Here is a 19690-nt window from a genome sequence, read left to right as displayed (position 1 = left end):
TTTTTTTTTTTTTTTTCTGATCCGAAAATGATCCGATCCGTGACTCCTGATCCGAGGATCGATCCGATCCTTGAGTTTTTTGATCCGTTGCACCCCTATGCCCTACTCCTGTAGGTGGCGCTATAACCCTATGGTCCTGATTCAACAGAGCTTTTGAGGATTTTTTACTACGGTTTTGTGGAGTACAGTACAGGACACAGGATTTTGCAGCCCCTACATAACCCAGTGTTAATTAGGAGTTAGACACCCAGTGATACAGCGAAAACTCTTCAAACGAAAGTGATGTAACCGCCACCAACAAGAGAAATGCTTCCTTACCAGTTTGGGGGAGGAGCTTTGTGACGTCACCCGCGTCCTTTCCATTGCTGTTTGCAGCTGTACACCACGGCTACATGCCATGCTTTTTTATGATTTTAATCTCATTCGCTATACCAGACGGTAGTCCTCCAGTGGATTTCCCTGTGCCTATTGTCCAGTCCAGGATTTTTGCTGTATAGTGAACTTTTTTACCCTTGGAATAAAAAACAAACAGTCTACACTGAGATCGTGTTTTCTGTTGTTTCTTTTATATCTGATCGGATTACCTACTATTCTGCTGGATCCATCCGCATCTTCTCTCCTATGGTGAGACCAAGCTGTTTGGACCAGTTGTTCGTGCAAATGGTCCATCCCATCTGGTAAGGAAGCATTTCTCTTGTTGGTGGAGGTTACATCACTTTCGTTTGAAGAGTTTTCGCTGTATCACTGGGTGTCATCTTCAGTTACTTTTATATGGACTTTTATTGCGCTGCACTTACATATTTTTTTCATTTGCTACATTTGAGGTCGTGATTACCTTTTTTTGTGTTCAGCTTGCAATATTTTTAGTTTAAATGTATTATTTGTGCGCTGATTGTTGTTTTTATGTTTAATTAGGAGGTAAAGGCTAACCTTTTTGCACAGATAGAAAGGTCTGCAAGGAATGGACCAGTGGTAATAATGGGAGATTCTAGCTATCCTGAAATTAACTGAAGTAATGTCACTGCTGAACAGTGAAAGGGCGGGCACTTATAAACCTATTACAAGACAAACTTATCTTATCGTACCTGCTTAAGTTTAAGCTTGCAATTTTAAGAGTCTTAAATAGTTCAAGAAGAGGCAAGCAAACATTAACAGATATTAACAGCCTCCACAGAGTGATGGTGAAAGGAGGAGCAAGAGCTAATCAAGCAGAAAGTGCAAACTTAAACCAAGTAAGATTGTATTGGGTGCCAGAAAATATGAAGCGAGCAGTGGGGGGTGTCGAGACGATAGAGTCACCTCATGATGATCAAAGGATGAGAGCAGCTCAAGTAAGAGAAGGGGAGCTACTCAATTTCAGAGACCACAACCACCACCACAAACACAACCTCCATATAAGAGACTCCCAAAAGCATTTAACTCCTTGCCAGAAATGCAACAGGCGTTAGAGTTTAGTGAATGTTGTTTGCAATCCACCAAACAGGATATGGCCAACATGATGTGCCACTTAGAGCAAACAATAAAAAGTGAATTAAAGTGGAACTCTACGCAAAACTTTTTTCCCCCCCATCTTGCATAGTGTTAGAAAGGGTTATAACCGGTTAGATTTAGAAATGAGAGGAAATCCCTGTAAATCAAGTGAATTCCTTGGAGATCCTTGGAGCTTCAACCGAATGGTTTGCTGTCTCCCTGGTGCCAGGGTTCGGCATGTGGTGGACCGGGTGGATAAATTACTGGGAGGGGCTGGGCATGACCCAGCTGTCTTGGTCCACGTTGGAACCAATGACAGTATACATGGAAGGTGGAGGCTCCTTAAGAATCAATTTAAAGAACTAGGCTGCAAGATGAAGGGAAGGACCTCCAAGGTGATATTCTCTGAAATATTGCCTGTGCCATGCGCAACACAGGAAAGGCAGGGGGAGATTAGAGAGCTGAATGCATGGCTAAAGACCTGGTGTAGGAAGGAGGGATTTGGGTTTCTAGAGCACTGGGCTGACTTTTCATTGGGGTGCAACCTATATGCTAAAGACGGTTTGCACTTGAATGGAAGGGGGTCTGCTGTGCTGGGGGAGAGGTTTATGGGAATGCTGGAGGAGTATTTAAACTAGGATTGAGGGGGGAGGGTGAATTAGAATTACATCGAGCAGACAGGTCAGTTAGTGGTCAGACATTAATGGAGAGTGGAATGGGGATAGATGGGGGAAGGGTTATGGCAGGTGACAAGAAAGTTCCCATGTTGCAAACAGCCATTGGAAATAATAGTGCCATTTGTACTACTATAAATTATATGAAAAACACCAGAGAAAAAAAATGTAACAATACATTTAAGTGTTTGTTCACCAATGCCAGAAGTCTGCCAAGCAAAACAGGTGAGCTGGAAGCTCTGGTGCATGAGGAGAGCTATGATGTAATCGGTATTGCTGAAACTTGGCTTCAATCCTCACATGACTGGGCTATTAATATTCCTGGCTATGCTCTCTTTCGGAAAGACAGGGTAAAAAGGAAAGGTGGAGGGGTCTGTCTCTATGTGAGAAGTGACCTCAAAGCAAGCGTGAAAGAGAACCTGGTTGATGGAGAGTGTGATGAGGCTGAAGCATTATGGGTGGAACTGCATACAGATGTGCGTAGTTCAAAATTAATCATTGGAGTTTGTTATAAACCACCCAATGTTAATGAGGAGGTGGAGACTCAGCTCCTTGCACAGATGGAAAGGGCTGCAAGGTCTGGGACGGTGATAATAATGGGGGATTTTAACTACCCAGAAATTGACTGGATTAATGGCACTTCTGGGACAGTTAAAGGACAAAAATTTAAAAACCTATTGCAGGACAATTTTATGGTGCAGTTTATTGAGGCCCCAACTAGGAATGATGCCCTGTTGGACCTGATAATCTCAAACCATGCAGAGCTTATTACTAATGTTCAGATAAAGGAACACCTGGGTAGCAGTGATCATAACATGATTTCATTTAATATTAACTATAAGCAAGAAATACATACAGGAAATATTAAAATACTAAATTTTAAGAGAGCAAATTTTCCAAGGATGAGGGCTGCTCTCCAGGACTTGGACTGGGAGGGACTATTGGCACAGCTGAACACAGAACAGAAATGGGAATTCTTCAAAAAGACTGTGTGGAACCTCACTGCAAAGTATGTTCCCATGGGCAATAAGTTTAAAAGGCTAAAAATAAAACCTATGTGGCTCACGGTCAAAGTTAAAAAAGCTATAAACAAAAAGAAAGCAGCTTTTAAAAAATATAAAAATGAAGGAACACTAGTGTTGTTTAAATGTTACAAAGAATATAACAGGATATGCAAAAAGGAAATCAAGGAAGCAAAAATTCAATACGAACGACAGATTGCAAAAGATAGTAGGACAAACCCCAAAAAATTCTTTAAATATATTAATAGTAAAAAGGTGAAGTCTGAGCATGTAGGCCCCTTACAAAATAATCTAGAGTGGGTGACTGGGGACAAAGAGAAGGCAAATGTATTAAATGTTTTCTTCAGCTCTGTGTATACAATGGAGCATGGGGGAGCTCATGTCCAAAATGGGGGTGGGAGTGACACAGCCTCAAATCCACAATGGCTCAAAAGTGATATGGTCCAGAAATATTTAGACAGAATAAAGGTGGATAAAGCACCTGGACCTGATGGCATCCATCCACGGATCCTAGGTGAGTTGAGCTCTGTCATTTCAAAGCCACTGTATCTAATATTTAGGGACTCATTAAAGACAGGAATAGTACCACTGGATTGGCGCAGGGCCAATGTGGTGCCCATATTTAAAAAGGGAACAAAGTCTTTACCAAGTAACTATAGACCTGTTAGTCTAACTTCTATAGTTGGGAAGATACTGGAACGTTTAATAAAAGACCACATAGATGAGTTCTTGCAGGAAAAAAACTATTTAAGCAGCAGACAACATGGATTCATGAAAGACAGAAGTTGTCAGACAAACCTGATTTCCTTTTATGAAGAGGTAAGTAAAACCCTGGACAGAGGCGTGGCTGTGGACGTGATATATTTGGATTTTGCAAAAGCGTTCGATACAGTTCCGCACACACGGCTCATGTGTAAGGTAAGGTCTACAGGATTGGATATATCAGTTTGTAAATGGATAGAAAATTGGCTGAAAGACAGAATTCAGAGAGTCGTGGTTAATGATTCTTACTCTGAATGGTCCAATGTTATCAGTGGTGTACCCCAAGGTTCAGTGCTGGGACCCTTACTTTTCAATATATTTATAAATGATATTGGGTCTGAGATCAAAAGTAACATTTCTGTCTTTGCAGATGACACCAAGCTATGCAGTGGAATAACGTCCTTGCAGGATGTCTCCAATTTACAAGCCGACCTCAATGCTCTGTCTAATTGGGCGACTAAGTGGCAGATGAGGTTTAATGTAGATAAATGTAAAGTTATGCACTTAGGGACTAAGAATATGCATGCATCATACATACTAGGGGGAGTACAACTGGGGGGATCTGTAGTGGAGAAGGATCTGGGGGTTTTAGTTGATCATAAGCTCAATAATGGCATGCAATGCCAAGCTGCGGTTTCCAAAGCGAGCAAAGTCCTTTCTTGTATTAAGAGAGGTATGGACTCCAGAGACAGAGATATAATTTTGCCCCTGTACAAATCATTAGTAAGACCTCATCTGGAATATGCAGTTCAGTTTTGGGCACCAGTTCTCAAAAAGGACATCGGAGAACTGGAGAAAGTGCAGAGAAGGGCAACCAAACTGATAAGAGGCATGGAGGAGCTCAGCTATGAGGAAAGATTAGAGGAACTGAATTTATTCACTCTTGAGAAGAGAAGAATAAGGGGGGATATGATCAACATGTACAAATATATAAGAGGTCCATACAGTGAACTTGGTGTTGAGTTATTCACTTTACGGTCAACACTGAGGACAAGGGGGCACTCTTTACGTCTAGAGGAAAAGAGATTTCACCTCCAAATACGGAAAGGTTTCTTCACAGTAAGAGCTGTGAAAATGTGGAACAGACTCCCTCCAGAGGTGGTTCTGGCCAGCTCAGTAGATTGCTTTAAGAAAGGCCTGGATTCTTTCCTAAATGTACAGAATATAACTTGAGTATTAAGATTTGTAGGTAAAGTTGATCCAGGGTAAATCCGATTGCCTCTCGGGGGATCAGGAAGGAATTTTTTCCCCTGCTGTAGCAAATTGGATCATGCTCTGCTGGGGTTTTTTGCCTTCCTCTGGATCAACTGTGGGAATGGAGTTGGGTGTATAGGATTTTACTGTGTTTTTTATTTTTGTTTTTTTATTTTTTGTGGTTGAACTGGATGGACTTGTGTCTTTTTTCAACCTGACTAACTATGTAACTATGTATATCCTCAGGTCACCAGAACTAGTGTAACCATTGGAAGATTTCCCCTCTATTACTTTACTGGGGACAAGCCAAAATTTGGGTAATTGCTTCTTACTTTAACCACTTGCTGACCGTGTCACGTAGATATACTGCGGCACAAGAGCTTGGCTGCGCAAAATCATGTACCTGTACAGCACGCGCCCCCACCGCACTCGCGACCATCGGATTCGACACAGAACCGATCAATCTTCAGGTCAAGGCTAATGATTTATGGCCTGGACCTGCTGATCGGTTCTGGCAAATGAAATCCTCCCCTGCCTAAGTTTAAACACAGACTGGGGAAGTGATGTCATCTCTCCTTGTGGAATCCATTTCATTCCAGGGAGAGGAGAGAAGACATCTCAGAGTAAATGCACCAACACTACACTGACCCCAGTACACTTGTCACCCCCCCGATCGCCCCCCAGTTAACCCCTTCACCACCTGTCACTGTGACACTCAGTGCAGTTGTCCGATTTTTCCCTGATCACTGTACTGGTGTCATTTGTGACACTAATCAGTGTTAGGGCAGTTAGTGGTAGGCCCAGGTAGCTTTAGGGTAACCCACCCCTAATAAAGGTTTAACCCCTTGATCACCCCATCACCAGTAATCACCGTATTAGTGTTACGGGTGACGCTGGTTAGTTATTTTTTATAGCGTCAGGGTACCCTCCGTATGTTACCTAAATAAAAGGTATAACCCCCTGATCACCCAGCGGGTGATATCAGTTAGGTTTTAGCGTCAGTCAGGGTCTACATCGCCCATTCAGCGTCAGATTAGTGCCAGTAGCGCCAACACCCACGCACTCACCATACACCTCCCTTAGTAGTGTAGTGTCTGAACGGATCAATATCTGATAAGATCTATACTAGCGTCCCCAATAGTTTAGGGTTCCCAAAAACACAGTAATAGCAGGATCAGCCCAGATACCTGCTAGCACCTGCGTTTAGCCCCTCTGCCCAGTCCACCCAAGTGTAGTATCAATTGATCATTGTCACTTAACACTTAAACAATAAACACATAACTGCAGCGTTCCCAGAGTCAGGCCTGATCCCTGCGAATGCCAACAGTTTTTTGGTAGCGTTTAAATCAATCGCTGACAGTCAGGTGCTCTTTTTCCTGTGAGTCTCACTATTGTACCAGGAAATTTAGAGGCCAAAATGTCCAATCAAAAGGTACAGTAGTGAAGACGCCTACACATTTCTGGAGCATGGCAGATAGTGAAGAGGAAGTCACCCATCTGTCACATTCAGGCTCAGAATGCGATACGGTAGACATGCAGCGGCACACTGACAGATAGCAGGGACCACAACTCCGTCGTCAGAGCTAAGGTCAGGCTTACCTGACCCCGCTCTTCTGCTGGTGTTGAGGTGCAAGAACAGTAGGGCTTTCGTATGGAGCAGAGAGACAGTACTAGTGATGTTCATCCTTCGGGTGAACTGGCAAGCACCAGCGGCCTATTACATCCTAGTCGTAGTCAAACCAGCACTGCAGTATCACATGGTGATGTGGCGAGTCACATAAGTGCAGTTCAAGCTGGTGAGGTGGCTAGCACAACTAGTGTCCCACTGCCACCAAGAAAGCAAAGACAGGCCTGTCGAGACCATAGTGGCCTTCCTGCTGTATTTGCCAATTCAAATTGGGAGCCCACCACTTTTGCAGCTCCCGTACTTCCCCCATTCACTGGCCAACCCGGAATTCAGGTGGAAACAGTTGATTTTACATCACTTGATTTTTAATTGCTGTTTTTAAATGGAAGATCTCTATAGATCTACTGTGGACCAAAGCATTTTGTATGCTGGTCAATTCATTGCTGCTAATCCCCAGTTGACCCTCGCCAGAGATTGGAAACCCATTACGAAAAGAAAAAAGGAAAAAGGAAGAAGGAAGATCGAAGCACGGGGGCAGGGGTGGAGGGGAAATTTGCCCCCATGCTTCGGCATATATATTTTTTGGCACAGATTGTTGTTTTATTGAGTCAATGTTTTATTGTTACCATTGTTTTAGGGCTGTTACTGATCAAAAAATTTCTGTTCGATTAATCGTTTTTTTTTTTTAATCGATTAATTATAACGCACATACAGATCCAACTACTTTTAGCTGATCTCCTTGCAGGCCGATTCCCAGTGCAGCTACCAACCACTGCAAAATGGATAGCAGGATACAAAAAACACACAAAGGCAGCGCTCGGGAATAGTATTAAAACTTTTATAGTCTTCAAGTAGGTAACAAAATAAATATTGCACTGGAGATAAAATCGATGTAGCTACATAAACTGTAAAAATGGTGCGAGTAATACCAAACGGTACTAAAAGCAGTCATAAAAACATGTAGCCAAGTATGATACTTGTATAAAAATGTGTACAACGATACCACTGCTGAATCCAGATGAGGAGAGGTTAACATCAGTCTGTCGGCATGTAGATGTCCCGTGAAGGGAACTATCACAACTGCCAGTGGATGGTTGGGTTGTAGAATCCCAGGTTGATATAGGGAAGTGATAGAGGGAAGTGTAACAGCCCTTGCGTGTGGCAGATAGCAAGGTCCCGCCGGCATGCAGATATGAAGGCACAGCAAAGGAGCCCTTCAGATGGACACGGCAAGCCCCGCCAGTGTCCGTGACGATACTGGATCTCCGACGGAACACTCTGAAGGCCCAGAAGCCGGCGGAGAGGCGAGTACCAATCAAAAGAATTTTAATCGATCAAAAAGATTTTGATCGATCAAAAAAATTAAAGATTAATCGATTAATTAAAAGTTAATTTGCACAGCCCTACATTGTTTGTTTTCAGGTAGGTATGCAATTCAGCTGCAGCACTGATTTATTTATCTTGAAAGCAACAACGTTTTCTCTCACGATAAGAAAATCACCACCATCAAAAAAAAATGGTGCATGTATGCCCATCATTAGAAGTGGGTGGATGAAGGGTGATATTCTAATGTTGGGCATGCCCACCAATCAATCTCTTTTTTTCATTTAGCCCACAGGCTGCATGAAAAAAAAAAAAAAAAGGATTACAATATATGTCCAACAAGGACCAGCAATGTATGTTGCTGAACTTTGAGTGGTTATACCAGAATGATGCCTGTAGGTTTTTAGGTATATTCTTGGCTTCATTATTTTCAGCCAGCGGTCGGGGGAGGGAACGTTCCCCGCCATCTTCCATGGTTTTCTCTGGCTCTCCTGTCCCAACAGGGAACCCGAGAATACAGCCAGTGGTTCTGCCAGCTGACCATAGAGCTGATCAGAGACCAGAACGGCTCCAATCATCTCTATGGCATAAGAAACCAGAAGCTACGAGCATTTCATGACTTCCCGGATAGAAACAGCGCCATTGGAAAATTGGGAAAGCATTTTATCACAGATCTTGGTGTGGTCAGATGCTTTGAGGGCAGAGGAGAGATTTTCAAAAAAAGAAGGAGTACCTGTCACTACCTATTGCTATCATAGGGGATATTTACATTCCCTGAGTAGGGTTGAGCGAACCCGAACTGTAAAGTTCGGGTTCGGTACGGACTTTGGATTTTTCCCGGACCCGAACCCGAATAATTGGAAAAAGTTCAGGTCCGGGATCGGAGTTCGGGAAAAAAAATGCGGAGGTCCCCGCAAATTCAATAACCAGACCCTTTAGGTCTGGTATGGATATTAAGGGGAACACCCCCGTCAATTTAAAACAAAAATAACATGCGGTTCCCCCTAAATATCCATAACCAGACCCGTTATCCGAGCACGTTGACCTGGCCGGCCGCAGAAAAGAGGGGGGGACAGAGTGCGGGCCACCCCCCTCTCCTGAACCGCACCAGGCCACATGCCCTCAACATGGGGAGGATGTCCCCATGTTGATGGGGACAAGGGTCTCCTCCCCACAACCCTTGCCCGGTGGTTGTGGGGGTATGCGGGCGGGAGGCTTATCAGAATCTGGAAGACCCCTTTAACAAAGGGGACCCCCAGATCCTGACCCCCCCCTGTGTGAAATGGTAATGGGGTACATTGTACCCCTACCATTTCACGAAGGAAGTGTAAAGTCTTGTAAAAAAAAAAAAACACACACACACACCGTAGAATAAAGTCCTTTATTAATAAAAAAAAAAATAAAAAAACTCCAGCGGTGATAATCCACTCGTTCCCGGCTTCCTGCTTCAACGTTGTCCTGATCCTGCGATGGCTGCGGGTGATCTCCAGCGATGAGAAGATCCAGCGACGGGTGATCTCCGCTCCAGCGATGAGAAGATCCATTCATCCGGAGCGCAGCATCCCCGACCTCCTCTCACCGCTGGACACAGCCCAGTGAATGACAGTGTACCCCATTACCATTTCACACAGGGGGGGGGTCAGGATCTGGGGGTCCCCTTTGTTAACACGCCCACGACCCGGTCTGAAGCTCCATGACCGTGGGACCCGCGACCCAATCGCCGCCGGAGTCCCGCGATAGGTCACAGGAGCTTTTTTTTTTTTTGTGGCCTTCTTTCCATCCCTTCCACGCCCAACAGTGGGTTGCCTCCAGAGTGCTGGGGGCCCACTGGGTGAGGGTGTGAGGCAGAGGAAAGGAAAGGAAACTACTCGGATACTGGGACGAGAGACCAGTTCTCGAGGAACGGGGAAGAGGGGTTGACTTTTTTTTTTTTCCCTTCGTCGCCTAGACTGGGGCGGCTGTCTCTCTCTTTCCCCCTGGTATCTCCATTCCCTCCTCGACATTACTGAATACCCTTGTAAGGTCAAAGGGTAACCCCCTATTAGATCATAAAGGTGATAAAAATGGATATAATTAAGTTTACATCATATAATGTCAAGGGCTTAAATAGCCCAGAAAAACATACCAAACTAATGGCAGAACTTGGCAGAATTAAAGCCCAGGTAATCTTTTTACAAGAGACTCATTTTAGAAAAGATAAAACACCAAGACTGGGCAATCAAAGATTTCCGACTGTATACCATGGTGCCTCGCAAACATCTAAGGCGAACGGGGTGGCAATTATGCTCTCAAAACAAATGTTATAGAAAGAATCCAATGTAATTACGGATGAGGCAGGCCGGATGTTAATAGTAAAAGGGGAACTAGGGAACCAAAAGGTTACTCTGGTGAATCTATATTTACCCAATGAGGACCCCACAGCTGCATTGGAAAAATATTTGGAAGTGGTACAACAAAATAAAGAGGGGTTCTTAATAATGGGGGGCGATTTAAACATAGCATTAGAACCAGCAATAGACGTATCAAAGGGAGTATCTCATATCTCTAATACAAAACTATGTAAAGCAAGGGGTTTATTGAAAGAAACACAGTTAATAGATAGCTGGAGGACGATGCATGTACATGATAAGGATTACAGTTTTTTTCTGCAAAACATAAGACATACACAAGGATAGACTACGTTTTTCTAGACCAGAACATTCTTTCACGACTACGAGATGCAGCAATAGGGTCGTTCACAATATCCGATCATGCGCCAACCAACTGTAGCATAGAATGGGGTGAGAGGGGGCCACGAGAATGGAATTGGAGAATAAACGAGACACTTTTAAAAGACCCGGAATATGAGAAGCAGATAGCCCGGGAACTAGATAACTTCTTCTCCACCAACGAATCGGACGAAACGCTGCCAATGAGCATATGGGAAGCACACAAATGCTACCTGAGAGGGGTGCTTATATCAATGGGAGCACATAGAAAACGTACTCTGAGTGCTAATCTTGATAGTCTGCTGGGGGAAATCCAATTGCTGGAAACAGCGCATAAGAAATTACAGATGCGCCAGACAGAGGAGAAGCTGGCGGGTCAGCGGGAAAAATTGAATCTTATGTTAACGGATAAAGCAAAAGCCAAATTGAGCCGGTGTAAAAGAACTTATTATGAATATGGGAATAAACCCAGCAGATTACTGGTGAACGCACTCAGACACGAGAGCCCGTAATCAGATCGAAAAAATCAAAACGCAGGGAGATGTGATGGTTAGCTCTACGCAACAAATAGCAGAAGCATTTAGAGACTATTATTTAAAATTATATAATCTGGAGAAGCAGGGCGTAAGAGCAAATACCTCAGAAAGAGAAGAAAGGATTAAGGAATACCTAGTGTCCTCAGAAATGCCAAAGATATCTACAGAAAACGCAGAGAAGATAGATGGCCCGATTACAGTAGAAGAATTCCGGAGAGCTCTTGGAGCATTAAAAGCGGGAAAGGCGCCGGGGCCCGATGGATATACACTGCGTTACTACAAAATCTTTGCGGAAAAATTAACCCCTAGGTTTGTCGCGGCCTTCAACTCGATCCGCGATGGACAGAGAATGCCAGCGGAGACTTTGATGGCTGAGATTGTAGTGATCCCTAAGGAAGGGAAAGACCCTGCCCAGTGCCCAAGCTATCGGCCAATATCCTTGCTAAATGTCGACTTAAAGATTCTGGCGAAGATATTGGCCGATAGACTGCTGACGTGTATCCCCGCACTGATACACCCAGACCAAGTGGGTTTCACCCCAGGCAGAGAAGGCAGAGAGAACACTCAAAGGATAATAAGCACAATTTACTTAGCTCAACAACGCCATCAGCCTGTAGTTCTGATATCCGCTGATGCGGAAAAGGCATTTGACAGGGTGGAATGGGGATATCTAAAAGCTATGTTACTACATATTGGCTTGGGGAAGGGTCTTCTGAACTGGATCACAAGCTTATACTCCTGCCCATCGGCAAGAGTGAGGATAAATGAGAAAAAAAATCAGACCCCTTCCCTATCCATAATGGAACCCGGCAGGGATGCCCTCTATCCCAAATTATATTTATCCTTTCTTTGGAACCTTTTTTAAGAATTATAAGAGCAAACAGTGACATACGGGGTATCCAGGTGGGGCAAGATAACTATAAGGTGGCAGCATATGCCGACGACCTACTGTTCACATTAACGTCCCCAATAACATCGCTTCCATGCTTATTAGCAGAAATAAAAAGATATGGAAAAATCTCTAATTTTAAAGTAAATTATAACAAATCGGAAGCAATGGGAGTTGAGGTGGACAGTGGGTTGCGGCAACAACTAGCTGGTAGCTTCTCTTTCAGATGGACAGATTCCCATGTAGGATATTTGGGGACGAAGATACCAAGGAAGCTGGGCAGGGTCTTTGAACTAAATTTCCTACCTTTAATTAAACAAATAAAGTCAGACTTACTAAAGTGGAATAAAGAAATCTTCTCATGGTTTGGCCGAATAAATATAGTAAAAATGAATACGATGCCAAGATTACTGTATCTATTTCAGACTCTTCCCATAACATTGCCGATGGGATTTCTGAGAGACATGAGATCTAGGTTTATGAAGTTCATATGGGCTGGAAAACCGGCCAGAGTCCGGAGAAATATACTGATCCTACCCAAAGAAAAAGGAGGAGTCGGGCTCCCAGACCCAATGGGGTACTATGAGGCTTCCCATCTAGCACGAGTAGTGGACTGGTGCACACATCAGGCAGACAAACCATGGGTCAATCTGGAACAAGAAGTAAGCAATATCCCCATAGAAGGATTGGCGTGGTTAGGGGAGAATAAGATACCCCAGAGCGCAAAAAAAAAAAACATCCAATGATAAAAGCGACACTTAGAGTTATCAGACGGGTATCTAAGAAAACGAACTTGGTGAAATGTATCGGCCCTATGACACCTATTCTGGGAAATCCGAGCTTTGAGCCAGGTTTAAGAGACCGACATTTTAACAGTCTAAGACGGAAGGGAGCCAGTAGACTGATACACTTCATGAGAGAGAATCATGTAATGCAGAACGAGGATCTAGAACTGGTATATGGAGAAGATATTGATTTATGGAGACGTAATCAGTTGAGAACGTTTCTAGGATCTCTGAAAAATCAAGAGGTAGAGATAGGGACCCCGTCTAAATTTGAGGAAATTTGCCTAAAAAAAGAACCAGTGAGACACATGTTATCATATATGTATAACTTACTGATCGAATCAAATGCGCCACAAGAGCTTGTTTTCATACAGGCGTGGGAAAGGGATCTGGGTATTAAGTTCTCAGAGACGCAGAAAAATAAGATCTTTTCATTTACACATAAAGCCTCAATCGCATCTAGGTATCAGGAGGGGGGATATAAAGTATTGACAAGGTGGTATAGTACACCAACAATACTGAACCGGTTTTTCCCCAACACGTCTAAAGCCTGCTGGAGATGTCGGAAAGAAGAGGGCACTATGGTACACATATTTTGGGACTGTCAGGTGATAAGAGAATTTTGGAAGATGGTCTCGGAGACAACCCTGGAAATTACCGGGGTAAATCTTGAAGACAGACCCGCGGCATTCTTGTTACTTGACATTCCCATATCATTGGAAAACTATAAACAATCCCTACTACGCCACCTGATAACAGCCACAAAGGCGTGTATACCAATCCTATGGAAGAGTACAGCTTTCCCAACAAAAATGCAATGACTTAGCAGAATAAACGAGATACAGATGATGGAAAACCTTACAATGGGAATGCAGGAACGAGAGGAGATTTACTGGAGGACCTGGACTCCATACATAGAATATAGGGAGCGGAGTCCATAGGGGGGGGGAGGGGGAGAGACCAGGACTGATCCGAAGCAATTTTATTTTTTTTGCTGCCGGGGTGGGGAGGGGGGGCGTAGGATGGGTGACCAATATATCCTCGGGCTCAGGGCTCCTCTCTGAGGATGGTAGATGAAGATCTCGGGGTCGTGAAGGAGAGTGGACCTGGGTCAGCATAGGGGAGATTAGAAATGGAATAGAAGGATGTAACACAGAGTTTATGAGATGTTTAGGTGAGGATTTCAATGAAGGTTATAATAATGAAGATACTGTAAGAGTTGTATTTAATACTTTTTGTTTGTGGAAGGAAAAAGAAAAAGGATACAAAATAAAGAATTATAAAAAAAAAAAAAAGAACGGGAAGAGGTGTGTGTGTAAACACACCTTCCCCGTTCTTCACAGTGGCGCTGTCATTGATCGTCTGTTGCCCGATATAGGGAAAGGCGATCAATGACGTCACACGTCCAGCCCCGCCCCCTACAGTTAGAAACACATATGAGGTCACACTTAACCCCTTCAGCACCCCCTAGTGGTTAACTCTCAAACTGCAATTGTCATTTTCGCAGTAAACAATGCATTTTTATAGCACTTTTTGCTGTGAAAATGACAATGGTCCCAAAAATGTGTCAAAATTGTCCGATGTGTCCACCATAATGTCAAAGTCACGAAAGAAACGCTGATCGCCGCCATTTGTAGTAAAAAAAAAAAATATTAATGCAATAAAACTATCCCCCCATTTTGTAAACACTATAAATTTTGCGCAAAGCAATCAATAAACGCTTATTGAGATTTTTTTTTACCAAAGATAGGAAGAAAAATACGCATCGCCCTAAACTGAGGAAAAAAGTATTTTTATATATTTTTGGGGGATATTTATTATAGCAAAAAGTAAAAAAATATTGCATTTTTTTCAAAATTGTCGCTCTATTTTTGTTTATAGCGCAAAAAATAAAAACCGCAGAGGTGATCAAATACCACCAAAAGAAAGCTCTATTTGTGGGAAAAAAAGGACACCAATTTTGTTTGGGAGCCACATCGCACAACGGCACAATTGTCAGTTAAAGCAATGCAGTGCCGAATCGCAAAAAGGGGCTGGTCCTTTACCTGCATATAGGTTAAAGCATGTGTTTGATATCCATGTACTCAGCACAAGTTATTTTTTATTTCATCAAACAAGTGGGCAATATAGTGTGTTTTAAAAAAAAAAAAAAAAAAACTCTGCGCAAATACCGTGTGGAAAAAAAAGTTGCAACACCCACCATTTTAATCTGTAGGACCTGTACAGTTTTGATGTATGTTTAACACTTAACATGCTTTTCTGCCTAGCCCTCTCCTGATAGAAGGCTAATACACCAATGTCAAGAATAAGATGCTGTGTCCGTCCATGAACGAAAGAGAAATTTAGATTTTACTCCTCACTACCCATCACAGTTATGGAGGCTCTAAAATGTCCAGATAGCACAAACCCCCCCAAAATTACCCCATTTTGTAAAGAAGACACCCCAAGGTATTTGCCAAGAGGCATGGTGAGTATTTTGCAGCTCTCATTTGTTTTTGAAAATGAAGAAAGAAAATCATTTTTTTTTTTAATTTTCAAAACTTTGTGACTAAAATTAAATAGCTCGGGGTGTCTACTTTCCAAAATGGGGTCATTTGGTAGGGGGGGGGGGGGGATGGCTTGTGAAAACCTGAAGGCAGTGATTGGTTTTCGGAGTCTTGTTCACGGCTAGGCTTCCAAAAAGTCTCACATGTGGTATCCCCATACTCAGGAGAAGCAGCAGAATGTATTTTGGGGTGTAATTTCACATATGCCAATGGCATGTTTGAGCAATATATATCATTTAGTGACAACTTTGTACAAAAAAAAATTAAAATTGCAAGTTTCCCGCAACTTGTGGCAAAATAAAATATTCCATGGACTCAACATGCCTCTCAGCAAATAGTTTGGGGTGTCTACTTTCCAAAATGGGGTCATTTGGGAGGGTTTTGTGCCATCATGCCATTTTATGGCCTTCGAAACTGTGATAGATAGTGAGGAGTGAAATCAAAAATGTACACCCTTAGAAATCCTGAAGGCAGTGCTCGTTTTTCAGGTCCTATACACTCCCAAAAAGTCTCATACATGAGGTATCCCCCCCATACTCAGGAGAAGCGGCAGAATGTATTTTGGGGTGCAAGTCCATATATCTCCATGTCACGTGTGAGCAATATATGTCATTTAGTGACAACTTTGTGTAAATTTTTTTATCATTTTTCTTAAAATTTTTCAATCACTTGACAAAAAAAATAAAAAAAGATATTCAATGGGCTCAACATGCCACTCAATTTCCTTGGGGTGTCTACCTTCCAAAATGGGGTCATTTGGGGGCGGTTTGTACCGCCCTGCCATTTTAGCACCTCAAGAAATGACATAGGCAGTCAAACTGAAATCTGTGTAAATTCCAGAAAATTTACCCTAGTTTGTAGACGCTATGGCCCAGATTCACGTAGGGCGGCGTAAATGTAAGAGGGCGTAGCGTATCGTATTTACGCTATGCCGCCGCAACTTAGAGAGGCAAGTGCTGTATTCACAAAGCACTTGCGTCTAAAGTTACGGCGGCGTATCGTAAATGTGCCGGCGTAAGCGCGCCTAAATCAAATGAGGAACAGGGGGGCGTGTTTTATGTAAACTAATCATGACCGCTCAATGCCTAGTCGATGTGAACGTAACTTACGTCCAGCCCCATTCACGGACGACTTACGCAAACGACGAAAAATACGACGCTGTTCGTACGTTTCCGACTACATGACTTACCCCTGCTTTATTAGGGGTAACTTTATGCCGGCGTATGTCTTGCGTAAACAACGTATCTTGATACGCCGGGCACACGTACGTTCGTGAATCGGCGTATCTAGCTAATTTACATATTCAACACGGAAATCTACGGAAGCGCCACCTAGCGGCCAGCGTAAATATGCAACTAAGATACGACGGCGTAAGAGACTTATGCCGCTCGTATCTTAGCCGAATTTATGCGTAACCGATTCTATGAATCAGCCGCATAGGATACAACGGCTCTCATTCGGACTTACAACGGCGTACATGGCGATACGCCGTCGTAAGTCCTTTGAGAATCTGGGCCTATAACTTTTGCACAAACCAATAAATATACGCTTACTGACATTTTTTTTACCAGACATGTGGGGCACTTCCTGTCTAAAGATTTTTGATCTACCAGTGTCATTCACCTGATGGAGTATAACCCAGCAGGTAATGATTAGCCTGACTCTGTCTCATGATGTACTCAAAGAAAAGGATTTTACAGGTAAGTACGACGTAAAAATCCTATCCCCCCCCCCCCTTACAGCCACAGTCAATCATTTTGTACCAAGATTCCTCCCATTAAAGATCTGTTTACACATGGTTGTATGTACGGTATAAACCCATAATGCTTCGATGGTAGGTTCTTTGGTCTGCCTATATATTTTTGCTAACTTTGGAACATCAACATAGATCCTCCCCATAGCCAGTGTTAAAAATACCTAACTTGTATCACAAATATATGCGTGAACACACAAAATACAATGTATAATATTTGGTATTGAACAAAAATGCATTTTATATGCACTGGCTATTGCTAAATATTGTGTCTATAGTATGCAAATGTTAACGGTCAAATGTGTACAAATTAGACTCTAATATGGCAGATGAGGTCTTAGCCCGGCGTCCTGCTGGGCGGCATCACAGGAGCATAAAAATGGTCGTCTAACTGTCCTCTGTCCTTTTGTGGCAGATTTTACGCTATACCTGGCAGGCAGATGACACAGGGGTAAGGTATTGGCCTCAGATATCCTTTTGGGCACATACATTTATACAAAAAGGGACATAATTTTTTTTATTCCTTTCCTTTTATACTGCATCTCCCCTTTATCTTTAGAGAACATGGGAAGGCCTCTTGAAATGCTACAGCATATCTTACTGTCAACTTGGATGCTTTTTTGTGGAGAGGGGAATTGCCTGGCTTTATACTACAAAATACAGTATATACTGGTTGCAGGGGTAATTTCCTAGCCCCTTATAGAGTCAATGGGCCATATTCTGAGTATAGTTACGACAGAGTATCTCAGGATACTCCGTCGTATCTCTTTTTTGACCCGCGTATCTATGCGAGTGATTCCTAGAATCATTTTTGCATAGATACGCTGAAGATCCGACATGTGTAAGTCACTTATACTGTCGGATCTTAAATGTAATTACCCAGCCGGCCGCTAGGTGGCGTTTACATTCAGGTCTCATTTGTTTATGCAAATGAGCCCGATACACCGATTCCCGAACAAATTTGCGTAGCGTAACCGTCGCTTACGTCGTTTGCGCAAGCGTAAGATTACCCCTGCTATATGAGGGGTAACCTTACGCCAGTCCCACGTAGGCCATGTTAAGTATGGCGTCGGGTCCGTGTCGTCTTTTCCCGTCTGGTACGTCGTTTCCCTAAGTCGTTCTTGAATACGACTTTACGTCAATGACGCACACGTCGGCGTCATTGACGTTTTCCCCCGAGAACAGGAGCATGCGCACTGGGCTATGTTTAGCCCGGCGCATCCGCAGTTCAATCGAAACGGGGGAGCGCTTAATTTAAATACAAGCCGCCACCTTCGAATTACGTGGGGATACGCCGGGCCAATTACACTACGCCGCCCCAAACTACGGAGCAAGTGTTTGGGGAATACAGCACTTGCTCCTGTAAGTTGGGGCGGCGTAGTGTAAATGGCTTACGCTACCCCCGCCTCAACTCTACAAGAATATGGCCCTATATATCTAACATTATATAACACACACACTGTATTATAGATTTCCATCTAATAATATACTCATCTCTGCCTGTCAAGATCTGTTGGGCGATTCTGTTGGTCCCTCTACCCTGTGTCCACCCCCCAGATGTTCAGTGGCATATACGACTCTCCGCCATATTGTTTGCAAGTGCCCATGGTATATTACACTATATAATTATTTATTTAATTTTAACCAAAAAACAAACATCTCCTGTATGTAGAATAAATATCTTTGGTTTTAATGAATTACTAACGCGTTTTTTTTTGTTTGTTTTTTTATGTGTTAACGATTGAATTTTTTTTAATAAAATGTAATTCTGTCTTATGTGGGTGCAAGCAAAGTCCATTATCAGCAGGACTGGTTCCTGCAAATTGTGCATATACTAGTGAATTTGGATGTGGCACAGGCGGAGGTCTCCTTACTCGTTTTCCACAGCAGAAACAAGGCAGAATTGTCCTATAGATCAGAGTGCTAGGACACTGATCCCAGGTAGCTCAGCAAGAAAAGACAGACATCAACAGACAGAGTAGCGGTCCTGGATTCAGAACCAGGGCCTGACAGTAAGAAAATTTTAACATTATATAATCATTTTACTTGTTTGTTTAGAAGTGTGAATACATACCATGCAAAATGTAATGCGATTGCCAAATTCAACTCTGTTCTTCTCCAAAATTATTTCAAGTATTTTTCCAGTGTATAAGAGCCATGAGAATGCTAGTAATATTTCCCTGCTGCCTTCTGTGCCATCATCTGCGAGTTCATAAAAAGCGGGTCGGCCATAGCCTTGAATCTGCAGTAAACTTTTAACATATCTAATTTCGTTCCCTGAAACAAAAAAAGATACAAATGTTGTTGGCATGTTAAAGCACTGTTTCAAACCTTTAAAGCTGCAGCATCCAGTATAGAACTTTAAGTTCTATAGAGTAGAACTATAGGCAACATTTTGGAT

General features: G+C 42.9%; 1 protein-coding gene across 3 annotated transcripts in view; it reads right to left on the bottom strand.

Moving 5' to 3' along the window:
- TEDC1 (tubulin epsilon and delta complex 1) overlaps positions 1-19690 on the bottom strand; it is a 138187-nt gene that overhangs the window by 86967 nt on the left and 31530 nt on the right. For all 3 annotated transcript variants that reach the window (XM_040333199.1, XM_040333197.1, XM_040333196.1), the window contains exon 3: positions 19364-19566. In XM_040333199.1, the coding sequence (XP_040189133.1) occupies positions 19364-19566 (203 nt within the window). The remainder of the gene's footprint in view (positions 1-19363; positions 19567-19690) is intronic.

Source organism: Rana temporaria, chromosome 13 (assembly GCF_905171775.1).
Source record: "Rana temporaria chromosome 13, aRanTem1.1, whole genome shotgun sequence".
Lineage (NCBI taxonomy): Eukaryota > Metazoa > Chordata > Amphibia > Anura > Ranidae > Rana > Rana temporaria.
Note: the sequence above shows the minus strand (reverse complement) of the source record. Positions and strands in the feature narration are given on the sequence as shown.